Genomic DNA, 16,525 nt, shown 5'->3' with positions numbered 1-16,525 from the left:
ACCCCATGGAAAGGCAGTACAAGGAGTAAGGGGTTCCCAGTATCCAGCATTGCTGAGACACATCTTAGATTTCCACCTAGAAATCAGAGGACACACAGAACACTTTCCTTAGAAGGATCCCAAACTTCTTTACGTAGGGGTAAACATATATTTTTTTCCATTTCACTGCTGTGAAGAGCAGAAGATAAAAACACTGTGACTAAATATCAGTTCGGAAATAATTGAGTTGAATTTTGTTTTCTGTCTTACACAGCAGGCCCTGATGCCCTCTCCAAACTATTTTTTTAAAGTTACTTTTTAAAATTAGCTTTAGCCATCATAGCTTCTATGTATTTCTGGTCTTGAAAGGAACCATCAATTGTTTTTGTTTGAAGACACTGAATATGAACTTGTTCCTACAGAGCTTTGTGCTGTAATTTATCAACAAGGCGCTGAGGCACAGACGTCAAATGAATACCAGATTTCAAATTATGATAAGCAATTGTGTCATCCCTGTGAATAGACATCAGTCTCTGCTGAGAAATCATCAATAATTCATTAAAAAAAAATAAATTAGTACAGTGCCATTTGGATAGGTCTTTCCAAACAACCAGTCCTGTGTTCTGTCATAATTCCTGTGATTTTAAACCCAAAGGATGCTTATTTTTTAAAGAGAAACATATGATCATGCCCAAGTCAAAAAAATGTGTTCCCTCAGGACCTAATTACCATTTGTCTTTGGGGAGGTATGGAGGAAGCTGGAGTGTCAGGGGTGTGCTGGGTTTGTCCGTGGCTCAGTGGGAACATGCAGAGCTCTCCCAGAGTATTTTACTGTTAATATTCCAGTCATTACATCTTCCTCACTTCCTTTGCCATCTACCTACACCAAACTCTAAGATTATTATTTCCAATCTTAAAATACAACTCTCAGAATAATTTTTATATCTTTACTATGAGGAGAGGGATGATGCTGCTGGTTTAAAAATTTCTTGAGCTTCCCTGTCGTAGGTGGCTTTTCATTTGACAGTTGGCATCCTGCTCGAGTCCATTTCTCTCCCAAATTGGAGGTTGTTACATTCCAATAAGCACACAGCATCTGTTCTCTGTAGAATATGATGTTGCAAGATGCTGATCATTTATCTAAGTGGGCTATTTTCAATTGAATCAGAGATGTACATGCAGCCTAACAGCAATAATTCTCTCCTGCCTGTAATTGCCCATTATAGGAAGAGGAATTTATAAATAGTTATAAAAGTCAGGATTTAGGGGCTGTGCTTCAAGACCTAGGGCTAGCCAGTCTTAGCTTATCTTAGCATAATCTCAAAAATAAAATGCTCTTCTTTGGAAAGCATGAAATAATTTCTGTTTACACATTTTTTTCACTTACTTTGAAGCTATAATATAAAGGTCACTGATTGCCTCTAGTCATCACATGGCTTTTTCACTAATTGTGCACTCACCTCATTTTGTTCTGTGGGATCTTTTGCTTCTTGATCCAGTTTCATTGCCCAGATGTTCATTTAATACAGTTATAACTTTATACAAAGGGCATCCTCTGTTCTAACAAACACATTGTGGTCGCTGTTCCCAGCTGGGAGCCTCGTGCACAGCAGCTCACCTGCTTCCACCATCAACCCACTGACCTTTGGGCTGATTTAATGTAAAATCAGGCTCTGGGGATAAGGAGGAGAAGTTATGCCAAAAGGTTTCCTGGTCCCTAGCCTTGGACTGATTAAGGTTGTGCTGCAGGATAAAAAGGCAATAAGGAATGGGAAAGCTCTTTCATCCTGACCCTTCTGGTGTGTAATAGGATGGAAAATCACATGGGCACCTTGAAAGTTTGACACTGGTGTTTTGAAATGTGTAAATGGAGACCTTAATATCTCCAAGAAGTCACTCTGTTGCCTGCTGCTTGTAAAAGCCACCCACAAAGGTTTCATGTCAGGGCAGAGAGGTCCCTGCTGGTCCCCGTGGGGTGACTCTGGGGTAACCAGAGGCCCCCAGGCCCTGGGGATTTCCCAGCTCACAGATTTCCGGAGGGTCAGGTCTCAAGGTTATCCCTCAGCCCATTTGCTGTTTGTGGAGCCACGTGGCCATCACACAGCCCAGCTGTTGGGTTTAACTTAACCTTTAGAGCAGTCATGAGAGCTTAGTTCATGAGCAGAATAAATTACACGGAAGGCTTCAAGAGAGGATTGTCCATCTGAATGCACTGGCTGCTGCTGAAAGCTCTGTGCAAGATGAGCAGTGGAAAATTGGACAGGGATTGAGCAGTCTGTCATGCAAGGAGGGTATAACTTGGCAATATCTATATCTGTGCAGGTTTTGAAATCTCTACCTTGGCCAAAAGTGACCTCCCAAATGACAGGAATCTGGTCATCTTGAGCACAAATGTTCCTAGAAAGATGAGCCTACGAAACTGTGCTGGCTGCTGGCAGGGCCAGCAGGGCTGGCAAAGTGCAGAGTGTTCCAGGCTGAGGTGGGAGAGCAGCTCCAGCCCAGGGCAGGCAGAGGAGAGCCCTGGAGAGGAGCTGGCACCAGGCAGTGATTTTGGACATCTCTCATTCTCAGCTGTGAGGCTGCTGGGCCAAACCTGCACAAGGTGGGATGGTGCCTTATGCTGATGTGATTTGCTGTGGGCCCTTCTAGCTCCCCACAAAGGAGTTCCAGGATATCCAAGACATCCACTGAATCCTTCCTGGGCAAACCTTGGGAAGGGCAGCTGCAGATGCCAGTGTCTGCTCTGCTCAGCTTGGCAGGATGGAGAGCAAAGGAGTGAGGTGGAGAAAACCAGGGGTCCTGTCTGGTTCTTGCTAGCAGTGGATAGATACATGGGAAGGTGCAGGATTTTGTTTTCTGAACATGATGTTTCCTGTGACTGCTAAAATCAGTGAGCAGAGACAGACCTTTCTCCACACCGCAGCATAATTCTCCATGTCCCTCTCTTGAGGCTGCAGATCCCCTGGCACAGCTGTAAATTCCCCTTACAGTGAACAGCATGGGTTTCACTGACAATTCCTGGGAAAACAACTCTTCTGGAGCCTTATTCCATTCAAAATTTTTTTTTTCCTCCTCTGCATCTCTGCATTTTCCCCTGCATCCAAGCAGCCACCTGCATTTAATATCAGACACGTGGAATTCCATAAACATCCCTTCCAGACCATAATAGTTTGATGGAAATATGGCCAAGTGCCCAAAGCCCTGTGCCCTTCCCACATCCCCTCCCAGCAGCATGACCTGGGAGGCCTCCCGGTGCAGGATTTATGTCTTGGTGGGTGGCAGTGACTGACAGCAGCAACAAGGAGCTCTCTGGGGCAGAGGACAGGGAGGGGAATGGTGTCTCCTGGGATGAGCTCCAGTCTGCTCCAGGGAATGTGCTAATTTTCACTCCTTCATAGTCCTTTATCTCAGGCCTTCGACCTTGAGCTCAGAGGCATTATCAGCCTTAGCCAGAAAGGCAGCGTGCAGTTAACCACTGAAATGCTGAATGTTTCTCATACAAGGTCCTGAAGGTAAAAGCAATGAATGCAGTTTATTTTAATAGTGCAGCATCTCGGGGGACTGTTCAGGTTTGGGCAGAATCTATTTATGATACTAGGAAAAATATTTTTTATCATATATGATTTTGTGAGCATTTTTCAAAGTTCCCTGGGCATGTGGGGACCCCCTGTAAGCCTGTCCTATTTGCATGACTGTGTATGAACTCGGTTTTCTTCATCACCTTTTCATCCTTATTGTACCCAATTACTGTTATACAGAGCACAGACAGAAAATTACTGGTACCATGTTTTCTGTGGGTCCCTTACTATCATGGAAACATGTTTCCAACTTCGTAAAGTATTATACAAACTCTTACCATAAAAGAAAAGTCACTTCCTGGAGCAGTCTAGATAAATGTATTTATTGCCAGTTCTGCTGCTGACTTCCCTGGGTGACTCTGGGTTTGTCATTTAGCTGTGTGTAAGGTTTTGTGTTTGCAGAATGAGCTGGGAATACTTCCATGGGCCATCGTGGCTATTAATGAGTTAGGAATGTGCTTCTGTGCATGTGTCTCTTGTTTGGCAAGATCAGCTTCTCTTCTGTACCTGACAAATATGATGCAAGAAGAATATTTCCTTTTCCTTACTGGCAGTAAGTGGTCTCTCTGTGACCAGCAGTAACTGGGTAGAAGCAGAATTTTGGGTAGAATATTCCTGCTTAATCAGTTCAGTGTTGATGGAGTTAATTTGCTCATGCCTTCAGATTGTTTTGTTTCCAGGGATTCTAAACCGTTGCCTCCAGCTGTTCATTTCCATTGACGAGGATGATCTTTATCTGTCTAAACTAGTTAAAACCTGCTCCACTACCCAGCAGCCTTTTTGGAAACAGCCCAATAAAGCTGAGTGCAGTGGCTATGACACCAAAGCCTCCTGGACATCATAAATTCCAAGCCTTACTTTTTTTTCCTGACCTCTCACTGTTAGAGCACCCTTCCTGTTTTAATGGGACTCTTCACTTCCTCCATTTAAGCCCTGTCCAAAAAGGGGAATGATATTTGCACTGCAAGTGATTAGTGTAAGGTAATTTGCTGCTTTAATATTATCAGATTAAGGCTTGACAGACCTCAAAGCTATCATTCAAACACCTGAAGCACACTTGGACTCAGTGTGGTTGTTTCTTGAGATGTTTTAGGTGACTCATATTTATAAATGTGCTCAGTTTAAGGCTTGTTGTGACATGTTGGGACTGGTCATACCTTCAGGGTCACCCGAGCCACTTCCTCCTCAAACAGGAGGTGTGCAAGTTTCTGTGAAAGCTGCAGGTTTGTTAAGCTGCTGAGGCAGCCACCAGATGCACCAGGGCATCCTTCCAGTGCTGAAATTCAGGTGTCTGATTAGGCAGAGATGCTGTCTGTACCAGAGGGAATTGCCAACAATACAAAACTTTCTATTGCTGTAGTGCTGCTACAGGGACCAGAGCTGGAATGTGTAGCCTGGTGTAGGAACTCCTTCCCATGTGCTAGGGTTTCTAATTCACATTATTTGGGCCTGAGCTGAACAGGAGCATGTAACACAACAGGGAAAATCTAATGGTCAGTTTGGACATAAAGCTCTTCTTTCCACTCCAAACACTGTTAACAGCAGTGGGAAAATCAGTGGCCAGAAGACTTCTCCTGAAGACTCAGGGTGAGGTTTATTTTGGGATGTGCCAATGAGACTTTTCCCTGTAGTTTTGTTGCAGATGTTGCTGTCCTGCAGTCAGGAGAGAGCAAGGCCTGAGCAGTGCTGGGATGTGGCTCCTGCTCTCTGCTGCAAACAGCTGGAGCAGTTCAGCTCCAGCCCCTGTGTCTGTGGGAGAATGCTGTGTAGTCATTTTGCTGCTGAACCACCTCAGAGCGATTATCAGACTTCCAGAGCAGGGAAAAAGTCTGAGAAAAAGACCAGTTTAACATGTCATTGTTAGGTTTTAGCAGCTGTGTGTTATCCTATTGTTACTAATAACCTTTGCAACTTTGTGAGCAATGTTTTCTTGGCATCATTCAAACATAATGACTGGGGGGTCACATTCAGCTCTCAGTTGTGTAAATATGGAATGTTCTCTTGGCTGTCTGGTGCTATTTTGCATTTGGCTCATGGTCCCTGCCCCTAGAGTCCTGCAATCCAAAATACCCAGGCAGGGATTTCAGTCACAGTATGCTCTGGGTATACTGCATACCAACTGGGTATGCAAAGCACAAAATAAACACATGAACAGCTACTATCAAATCCAAGCCATATAATTACAACTCTACTGTCCTCTGGTTGTGGTTAGTGGATTATTCCTGAATAAATGATAGCAGGAGTTTGCTTGGTACCTTCCCAATGTAATTCACCAGTAGATTATGATAGGGAAGTCTTTCAGAAAAATGTGTTTTTAAAGGGGTTTTAAATTTGATTGGGGTAAATCAAGAAAAAGAATTAACAAAATAGATGCTGCTTGAGGTAAAGCAGTTAAAAATTCTGCCTTGATGGTAAGAGGAAAGGGTGTTGGAACTGCTCTTTCTCTTTCAACCCTCCAGTATCCAAACTTGTAAGACTCTTAAGTAAGATTCAGTGGTTTTATATGGTAAATAAATTTATCTTGATTCCATTCTGTGATTAAGATGATCTCTCAGTTCCAGAGTGGTCTTTACAAAGTTCTCAGCAGTGAAGTGACTGATGGCCCTTCTCATTTCCAGGGATCTTCCAGATGATCCTGCTGTGGAGTGGGACACACAACTCCTGGCCACCCTTGTCCTGAAGCACATAAAAGCCAAGAACATCAACCTGGTAATGTGACATTTTCTGCAGCACAGGCAATTGCCACATTAATCCTGAGCTAGTATTCTGGGCTTTGCCTTTCCCTCTCCCTCTGGGAGCTTTATTTGGAGTCTCTAAGGTTAGGATATATCTTCTCTCTCAGGAGAGCATTCTTTGCTTCCCAGTGAAAAATGAACAGTGGAGGAATTTCACTTTTCTAACTCTTCAAATGGTTTCTGTATTTTAAAGTAACCATGTGATGGAGAGAGCCATTTTGGGCTTTAGACTTAGGTTTAGGCTTAGATTTGAAGCCCATTGGCAGATGTGTGTTAGAGAGCTTGATTAGCAGGGTTATAGGTCAGGGCGGAAGAATATTAACTTGGGAAATTTCCTGGCACTGGAATAGTTTGGGGTTTTTTTCCCACAGAACAGGAATAAGGAAGGGTTGTGTTCTGTTCTTCTCTGTTGAACCCTGCTTTGATCAGGCATGGCACTGTCACACACTGATTAGCAGCAAAATCACGAAACTCTCAAAGCCTTTCAGCACTTCACAAAACAAGAAACCACATCTCCTGCAGCATGAAAGCCCCACGAGCACAAAACCAGCATCATGCATCTAACTTTGTATTGATCCTGAGGCTAATTTTCCATGAAATTCATTGCTGTGCACAGAGACAAATGCAGTTTTCCTGGACTCCTTTTGTGCCTTTTGGCCCTCTGAATAGATAGGTTTTAATCTAATCTGAAAGCTCCAAACACAGGAGGATTTGTATTGCATGTTTGTGACTCTCAGGGGCGCAGGGACAAGTGCACCAAAACCCCAGAAGAAATTCTGAAAACACCAGGACTCCTCTGGATGGTTAGGAAGGATTAGATCTTTACCCTGGGGAAAAATTAAACTCCAGCTGTTTGTGCTGGAGGAGGCTGGAATCAGCCACTGACAGAGCAGAGCTGAGCAGGGAAATGTGGGGTTTGCAGAGCAGGAAACACTTCTGGGCATGGTGCTGGCCCTGCCAGGATGGGAGCCCTGCATTGCCATCAGCTCTTCCCTGAGCAGCACCGAGCACAGATCACTGCAGCAGGACACAGCAGCAGCACCATGGAGCAGCTTCTCAGGGCTGCTGGTAATGAACTGCTCTGGAAATGTTCATTATTTGAAGTGTCCCAAGCAATCACACAGCTCTCAGGTGTTTGCTGTAATAACATTCATTTAGGAGCACACTGAATTTGCCAACAACAGCAAGAGAAGAACGTAATTCCCTTTGTTAAACATCCTGCAATTTAAAACTTCAGAGCTTGCTCTCTGAGATATCTCTGCTGTCCTAAACCAACTGCCTTGCCTTACAAGGTAAACTGAGTCCATTTTTCACTAATTTTGAAATTGATAGAATTGGCTGAACATGTTGAAAAAACCAAGAACTAACAGAGTTTCAGACCAACTCGGTGGAGTCAGCATGGAGGGTGTGTATTGTTGTAGCTATCCCAGTGGGAAAACTTTCCCCAGTTCTCCCAGTAGTCACTGCATCGAAAGTGGTATCTTTATTATCTTTATTTACAGAACATGTTGTGTGCCATCTGGCAGTAGAGCAGGGGCTGCAGTTCCAGCATGTCTGAAAGGAAGGATTGCAAGGCAAGGAGTCCCACATGTTCTGTGTAGTTTCCTTCCATTACATGGTTACTCATTTGTTCAATTGCCCTGGAAGTCCAGGAGTAGCTCAATCTTTTTGGGAGCTACAGGGACATATTTCATCCAAGCTCTACATTAAATAGTGCAGACACAGAAATTAATGGTTGGTGTACTCAAAGCCAAAACTAATTTATAGACTTTGGGAATTATTTCCTGCCTGCTGGATTTCCAAGCAAAAACCAGCGTTGCAGGGAGAGGCAGCCAAGGCTGCTCTGTCTTAATCCAGAATAGAAGGTGTTTGGTGTGTAAAAAAAGAAGTTACACAGTATTGTGTGAGCTCCAGGCAGGCTCCTGTTGCTCCTAAATCAGACACAAAAGACATCTCCAAACTCAGAAGAGACTCAAAGGGAGTTGGTATCTCCCTGGCTTGTGGGAGTGCAAGGAGAGATGCTCAGGGGAAGGCCATGAGAAGTGGAGTTGCTTGCTGTGGCATTTTAAGGGATGGCTCTTGTTAAAAAGCAGAGACCTTTGTGCCCCCACAGCAGATGTGTGCTGTGTTTGAAGCACTGTGTGACATCAGAGAGAGGAGGAGAACCTCAGCTTTGAGGTGTGAGGAGGGATCACGGACTCCAGACCTCTCAGGAGTTTTCTCTTCTGCTGTAATTGAAGTAATTTCCTCTGTGCTCTCCCCTCTCCGGAAGGGATTTCTGGACCTGTTTGTCTTGGCTGCTGCTCTGGCTTCCACCAGTGAAAGCTCCATTTCCTGAATACCAAGGTCACCCAGAAGAAAAACCAGCAGCTCCCATTTCAGAACAGGTGTGGGGAGGGAACTCCCTCTTGCCCTAAAGATTTCATTGAGCAATAATTTCCACATGAAGTATATTTACGATCCCAGCCTTTCGCTCCCAGAACTGGCTAAGCCTGTTTTTAACCCAGACACTTTCAAGATGTTCAGGTTTTCTCATCCTGTCCTGATTGTTTGCTTGATTTCATCATCAGCCTGGTTCAGGTTGGAGTTAAAAGCCAGCACAGCAGGAGCTGCACTGTGTGGAAGGGGCAAATGCTCCCGTGTGAAAATATCTTCAGCATGTGAGAAAGAAATTCAAATTCCTTATCAATGAAATGAATCCCTCAAGCCAGAGGGATTGATTTACATGTGATTGCTGCTTGTTTTAAGTCACGAACAGCACAGTGGTGCTGTGGAATCAGAGCCCTGTTAGATTACTTACATAGATATTTAGATGATATATGATATATTTAGGGTGGGACATCCCTGCTGTCCCAGAGCCAGATGTGTGCTGAGAGGGATCAAACAAAGGCAATGCCACCTTGGCCAAGTCACTGTGCAGATACCTTGGGAATTGTATTTAAAAATTCCTTTTTTTGAAGAGACAGGCAATTCAGTAAAAAATAACAGTAAACTGGACTGCAGCAATTGAAAATGGGCTTTGTGTAGTCTCTTCAGCTGGTTCAGACATTACATAAGCTCAGCAGCTTCTATTTCAAAACAGATGTGGAGAAGGAAAACCTTCAAAGGTGTTTCTGACTAGATAATTCCCATGTCAAAAATATATCCTAATCCAGCCTTGTTGCTCCCACAGTTGGCCCAAGCCAGTTTTGTAAAAACAATGATTAGTTTATTTAGTCTGCTCACTGAACTCTCTTATCTCAGTCTTCTGGTTTGTTCTCTTGTAACCTCTACAGAAGAAAAAAAATGTGTGTTTTGGCTTGTCTGGAGTTTTTAGCTTGATTTCTTAAGGAAACAGGAATAATGCAATTGTATTTATATGTATGTGCACATGCATGTTGCAAAATACTTTAGAGCCCATTGGCTAATTTCAACCATGTTTGACAGCAGGGTGCTGCCCTTAAAAATGTTCTGTTTGTACAAGTTACATGAAAATCAGGGAGCAGGCAGAAGAGACAAACACTCTCTGTTCCAATTGAGTAAAAAGGTTCAGCTCAAGTCCAGACCTTATCAGACTCCCACTGTTATTCACCTGAACAGGAATTTATTCTGCCTGCAATGAGTGGGGTATGTTGTCATCTTAGGGAAGTACCACACTAAGTAGGAGTGACTTCAGAGTGTGGTTTTTTTCTTATCTGTAAAGTCTACAGTGCTGTGCTCACCCTGAGCTGTGCTGAATTTTGTGTGTTTCCAGATGAGCTCCTCCACAAGCTGATATCCATGGGGAGGGCTCAGCCCCATGGCCCTGCACATCCCTCTGCTAGTGCTGATGTGCAGCAGCAGCCAAAGTTAAACACATCCTTCTTCTCCTTATAAAATAAAGGTTGACCAAAAAATGCTTCTTTGTATGTGAATTAAACCAATGGTCCCACCAGTTCCTGCCAGCAAAGAGCAACCTGGTGCTTGCTGGCAGCCACTGGGCAAAGAGGAAATTTTGACTGTGGGCTTGTCCTGAGTGGGTGAGTGGGTTTATAAGCAGGATTATGTGAAATTTGTGGGTTTTGAAGTATTCTTATCACTGCCCATGTGTTTCCTCTCCCTCTTGACTCAATATCCCCTGGCTGAGAGGGCCTCTCCTGCTGGAGGAGCAAGTTGCAGGATGGGCACGGTGGCTTTTGATCTTCCCCTGATCTCTAACCCAGTGCTCCAGGCCCTGCATATAAAATAGATTTTGGGAAGGGAGGTGCTGTGAGTGAGCCAGGCTGCAGCATTTCCTTCCCTGAAGAGAGAACAAGCTGGCAAGGAAGCAAACACTGCCTGAAACGTGGGAGTTGATGATTTCTTCCTGGTCCCAGAGAAGGGAGCTGTGGAGAGCTCTGCTGCTGGGCCTCTCCCAGAGCAAGCACTGGGCTTTGCACTGTCCAGGGACTGTCGCTTTCCCTCCCTGCAAAGAGGGTGGGCAAACATTCCCTGTCCACTCCACACTCTGTGCTGCCAGTTTGGCTGCTTGGTTGGAACTGGGAGCCTTTAAGTTCCCATTGCACAGCCCCACAGAGGGAGGGGATCCCAGGGTGATGCCTCAGCCCTGACACACTGTTGGTGGTTTAGGGAAGGGAGGCAGGGCTGTTCTGTGCTCTAGACAGTGCCTGGTCAGTGCTGTGTTCATACATTACTTCTGCATGTTGGAGTTCCCGTTTCTCCCTGCAGAGAAGCAATTAACAATACTATCTAATTCAGTGAAAAGCCTGATTTGATTGTACAAAAGTGCATTCAGATTATTTTAAAAAGCTTCTTCTCCTATCAGAACCAGGAAAATCGTACATGTTTGTGTGGCTCATGTTGCACCAATGTCCTGATTCACAGCACAGCAAACCATAGCTTCACCCTGTCATCCACAGGCACTGGAGGATGTTCTCAGATCCAGGAGAGAGTGATTCATAGAGCTGGACCTCTCGGGTCAGGAACACATTTGCAACAGATCACTTTGAAAGTGACCTTTTGCCCTGGTAATAAGTAACAAGTGCATCCTGCCAGTGGGGACACGATCTTTGTCATCTTTCTGTTGTTCAAGCTGTTGGGCTGTGCAGTCATTGCTTCCAGAGTGCCTTGTTTGTTTGGTTGTGTTTCTGTGGCATGAGGAGTTCACAGACAAGGCCTCATTGTGCAATACATAAACAACTCGTTAGACACAACAGGCTGGGACAGGGCTTGGATGTCAAATCTGGGAACTGCACAGGCTCCTCCTCCTGCTCCTAAATGCTTCTTGTTGTGTGTGCCCATTGCAGGTGGTGACGTTTGATGCAGGAGGAGTGAGTGGCCATGCCAACCACATCTCTCTTCACTCTGCTGTCAGGTACAATGTCTGCAAACTTCTCTGGATGGCCCCTGGGCTGGTGCAGGGCCATGGTGGTGCTGCTGTGGAAGCAGAACCAGGGCAGTGTTCACTTCACTGCTCCAGCTCAGTGCCAGGCTGTGGGACATGACACTGTCTGGAAATAACCTACAGCATCTTTAGTGTTCCCTCAGCTGGGACCTTGCCAGTCTTCCTTTCACTGGGCCCTCTTGGCTCTTCCTGTTCTTGATCCCACTAAAATATGCCATAGATCACTTTGCACTTCTGCTTTGAGGAACGTGTGAATACCTGATGCCTGAGCTGGTGGCAGGTGGATTTTGGAAAGTTTTTCACCAGAGGTTGTTGCTATCTTGTCCAGGTACCTGAATTTACCTCTCTGCCCCAAGAACATTGTTCTTTCACTGGAGCTGTCCCTATTTACCATTTTTAGGGATAGTCTGTTAGTTCCTTCACCGTTTTATTCCTTACATTCTGTGACCCTGTGTCTCCATGTTGTGATGGTGAGGTTAAAAGACAAAAATCCCTTTATTAAAATCACTCAAATTTTGCTGGCGAGACAGGCGCTGTATTTTACTTTAGCCCTCTGTTCATTCAGACCTTACTGTGTCTTAGAGAGATCTTTCCAGAGCTGCCCCTGCCTTTCCCAGGCATGAGAAGAACTCCTTGCAAGTATAGCTTTGTATTTATAGCACCCATTTGTTTTCTGAATCATCTCTGCAATTCAAATAAACAAATTCTTCTGGCTATCCTTGCTGACAACATCACAGTGATTTGCCTTTCTCACTTGCCTAGAGAAAGCTGCAGTGCCACAGAATCCATAGTGGGACCTTCAGCTCCTCTGGGAAGATGCTGAGACCTTTGATGGCTGGAATTCAGTGTTAGAGGGGGATCATGGCTTTTCCCAGCAATTTCCGGAGCTGCCTAACAGAGGAGAGGGGTGGAGTTAAAGGAAGCAGTGCTTTGTTTGGGCTGGGTGGGAAAATGGTTTCATGCATGTTTCAGGAGCGAGCAGAGGTTGGGCAAAGGTTGATGGCTGAGGAGCAGAGGTTGGGCAGAGGTTGTTGGCTGAGGAGCAGAGGCTGATAGCTCAGGAGCAGAGGTTGATGACCAATGCTCGCACCATTTCCACAGAGGGCATAAAGAGCTTCCAGCTGCCTGGACCTCTGTTTGCTCACTCAACTGTTCTATGACCCATAAAGAGGAATGAAAAACAGGTTTGTTAGGTGTCCTTCTCCACTCTGAAGAGATCATGGGAAAACAAGTTAGCAGCTGAGTTATATATGAGATACTTAAGCAAAACTCTTCATTTTGATTGCAGTTCTACTCTTGTCTTACTTTGTGGCTGTGCAGAAATAACTTTCCCACCTTAATACTTTATGTTTCCTGTGTGTGCAGTAGGGATCTAACCCTCTTCTTGTCTCAGAGCATGTTACCAGGAAATGCTCATTGTCTGCAATTCCCTTGAACCCAGAGCTTTGCACTGGCCCTCAGCTGGAGCAGAACATTGTCTGGGCTGATGAGATCCATGCTGATAGGGACACCAGCACAAGCAGTTCTCATTAACTAAGGGCTGGTTTGTGTCTTGTCTCCCTTCCAGTCCTGAATCAGCAGAATTAATCATGGTAGCCCCATCATCTGCATGTGGCAGGAGTGATGCCGTGGCTGCTGAAAGGTTAAGTTTATTTTTAGTGGCTTGCTTGCCCTCGTTATTTTTCAGTTTGTGTTATGGAGGAAGTAGAGCGTGACTGTATCACTGCTGACTCTCAGTGCCCTGATGAGTTCTCACATGTTGGCCAGTACAGGCAGCTCTGGAAGCATAAACTGAGGCTTCTCCTGTCCCCCTGTGCCAGCAGGGCTCTGCAGAGCAGCAGTGGCTGCCCCTGGGGCCCCAGTGCTACATGGCAAGAGAAAGGCAAATGACCTCTCCCCTCCAGGTATCATCTGCAATGTATTTATTAACCATCTTTAAACAAGTCCTGCAGGATTCTGCCTCCACTGTGAAAAGTGGAGGAAAGGATGAAGCAGGAGGCTGGTGCAGTGTTCCTCAGCTCTTTTGGGTGCTCCCAGTCTCTGGGAGACAGGCTTGTGCCCACTTCCATGAAATTACTTTCTGCAAGAGCAGGGCTGGAACAGGCTCTGTGACCCCTCCCACAGCTCCTCACTTCACATGCAAATTATTGAACAGCTTCAAGGAATAAAACAGTTCAGGAAATGGTCATAGCTGAGCAGATGCTCAGTATTGTCTGCTAAGGGCATAAATATTCTTTCCAGTGTCTGGAACAGAGGTTATGTTCAAAGAAGCAGGAACTACTCAGAAGAAATGAGCTCTTTCCCTTGCAGCAGCCTTCCTCCTGACAGCTTGCAGGAATCCAGCTGTTGCTGTGTGCCTGCCTGGCCTTCAGATCTGGGAGGAACTGGGAAATGCCAAGGTTCAAGGATGGATTTGTTCTTCTGCAAGGGAAAAATAAGAAAAAACAGAATGGGAAAGGAACACAAATTACTATTTGATTTCAATCTCCCCTGGGAGCATTTCAGTTCTGACTTCCATACAGAAAAAAAACCCAACCCAAACCCAAGAAAAATCCACTGCAGCAAAGCAGGGAGGACTGGAAGCAATCTTCTGTAGCTTGATTTGGCAACATCATCCTCTTTTATCCCCCAAAACAGGAGCTTTCCCTGTGGCCATGGGAGGTTGGATCCTTTACACTCATCCTCAAGGAAGAGCCAGTCCTGAGTGACAGCCAGGTCACTTTATCCCTTCTTAGCATTAGGCCAGTCACTAGGCACTGTGGCAATGAGCTTGGTAAATACTCTGTGACAGGAACATTGGAGAACCTCTCTTTGCTGCACTCTGAAATGACAGTGCCTGCACTGAGATCACATGCAATATCAAGGTGGTTTAGTTTTGCATGAGTCACTGTGCATTTTGATTTTAAACAGCCCCTCTTGCCCAGGAGCCTGGCAAATGGGGGGCTTTGGGGTTGGCTTTGTTGTTTGCTTGCTTAGGATGGAGAGGAATCATCTTTGTGAGGAGGAGGAGGAAGGACTGTACCACTTGTTTTCTTTAGTGAGCTATCAAATCCATCTTATCCCAGCTAGAACAGAAAAGAATAGTCTTGTCTGCTTAGGGCAGAGCAAACTGAGTGGAAAATAGGAGCTGCTATATTTAACCACTGTGCATTATGTTGTTATAGCAACTGCATCCATAAAACTTCTATCAATGATGCCATATAAAAAGCTACATCAAGGAATCATTAGCTGAGCCTATTCTCGTCAATTCCATTTGGAAAAACACCTCTCAGTCCTGCAGGATGTTTTTTAACATTCACCAGCTCTGTGGCAGGTTGTAAATGAGGCTGTGCAGAGATAATATTTGGGAGCTTTATCACTCAGCAGTGGATTAGGATGCAGCCTGAGTGCCATCAATGCCTTGTTGCTCTGCCATGTCCCAGCCTGGCCACTGAATGCCCCACTCCTGAATGCCATGGCCATTGTGCAGAAGGGCTGCACGGAGGCTCCCTGGAAGAGGAGGGTTGGTTAAATGCCAGCTGCAAATCCATGTATGGAAACAATGAGCAGAGCAGTGTCCAACCAGTCCCACTTGGTGGGAGCCATTCTCAGAGGCCACCAACTGCATCCCACCCCAACAAAGCACAGTTCTGCTGTGAGTTTCTGTTGAATTTCCAAGGCCAGGTCTTAAAGGACAGGGAGAAAGCTGGGTTTGGGTGATTAGCTTGATAACAGTGAATGATAGTACAATTATCATTTTTATTTGGTGCCTTCTTATAGTGTGGGGCTGGAAGATCTCTCCCTCCTTTCAGCAACTGCAGCTTGTGCATTTTTCACTTGTTTTACTGATCTTAAATGTCCTGGGGGAGCTTATGAGTGATGGCTGTGGTTTGCAACCAGACTGTCCCCATAAGGCTGAGACAGAATTGTACTCTGCTTGAGACTTCCCCTCAAAGCTCTCTGCCCTGGCATATATCCCATAGCTGGGTATGTAGTTCTAGATTTTATCTCATTCCTTTATCCTTTTCCCTCATTCCTTCATTTGACCAAGTTCATTCATCCCAGTGCCCTTCCATGACACTGTTGAGAGCCATTAGGATTAAAGCTGAGCATGGAGCACCAGCACAGAAGGGATTCCCCCTAAAGAAGGTTTTTTTCCCCAAAGAAACACCCTCAGGGGCTGTCCTTCCCTGTGTCACTGGGCTGCTGGCAGTGAGGGGAGCAGTGACACTGCACATTCTTTTCCCAGACAGTGCCAGGCCCAAAGCACAGAGCCAGGACACTCTGTCAGCTGGAAGATCTCTTCATTGCCACTGGCAGAGCCAACTTTTGCCACTGTCCCATGTGTAAGTACAGAGTATCTGAGCAGTGTTGTACAAAGTGCTGCTCCATGGTGTAGTTCAGGGTGCATGGAAATGGAGCCAGAAAATCCAGGGAGGGAGGAGGCATTCCAGAGAGCAAACATCCAACATCTGGCAAGTATATCCTTCTAATGTCTTTGTGATTCCTAGGAGACTGCCTGTTCTTCCTCCTTCACATCTGTTTCATCAAATTAATTGGGCAGATTAGAGGTTGGGATCCTAAATGGAGCCCCAATGCAGCTTTAAGACATTCATTCTTTGCCATGCTCTTAAAAACTGGATTTCCCCAGTACTCCACAGCAGCCAGCAGTCAGTTCAGTGAAGGGTTTTGCCTCTGGCTTAGGAAACTATTTGGAGAGAGAAGTCATTGAATTCAATGAACAACCTCTCAATCCAACAGAACATCACCCAAACTGTAACATGCCCTCTTGGGCACAAGCCCCACAGGGGTTCTGTGCCCCCCAGGACTGAGATTTCAGCTCCATCTTGACTTGTTCCTTCTTGGAACAACTTTAGTTTCACTGGTCAGTG

At 45.3% G+C, this 16,525-nt stretch overlaps 1 protein-coding gene across 5 annotated transcripts in view; it reads left to right on the top strand.

Moving 5' to 3' along the window:
• The window catches only part of PIGL (phosphatidylinositol glycan anchor biosynthesis class L), a 52,156-nt gene that overhangs the window by 26,697 nt on the left and 8,934 nt on the right, over positions 1-16,525 (top strand). For 2 of the 5 annotated variants that reach the window (XR_014949556.1, XM_021524933.4), the window contains 2 exons: positions 6,176-6,266; positions 11,557-11,624. The exons of 2 other annotated variants lie outside the window; for them this stretch is intronic. Coding sequence is in view for 1 of the 3 variants with exons in the window: in XM_021524933.4 (XP_021380608.4) it covers positions 6,176-6,266; positions 11,557-11,624 (159 nt within the window). In the remaining 2 variants the exon portion in view is untranslated. The remainder of the gene's footprint in view (positions 1-6,175; positions 6,267-11,556; positions 11,625-16,525) is intronic. One more of the 5 variants, XR_014949554.1, reaches the window with a different exon arrangement.

This window comes from Lonchura striata, chromosome 19, assembly GCF_050655825.1.
Source record: "Lonchura striata isolate lonStrDom1 chromosome 19, ASM5065582v1, whole genome shotgun sequence".
Classification (NCBI taxonomy): domain Eukaryota; kingdom Metazoa; phylum Chordata; class Aves; order Passeriformes; family Estrildidae; genus Lonchura; species Lonchura striata.
Note: the sequence above shows the minus strand (reverse complement) of the source record. Positions and strands in the feature narration are given on the sequence as shown.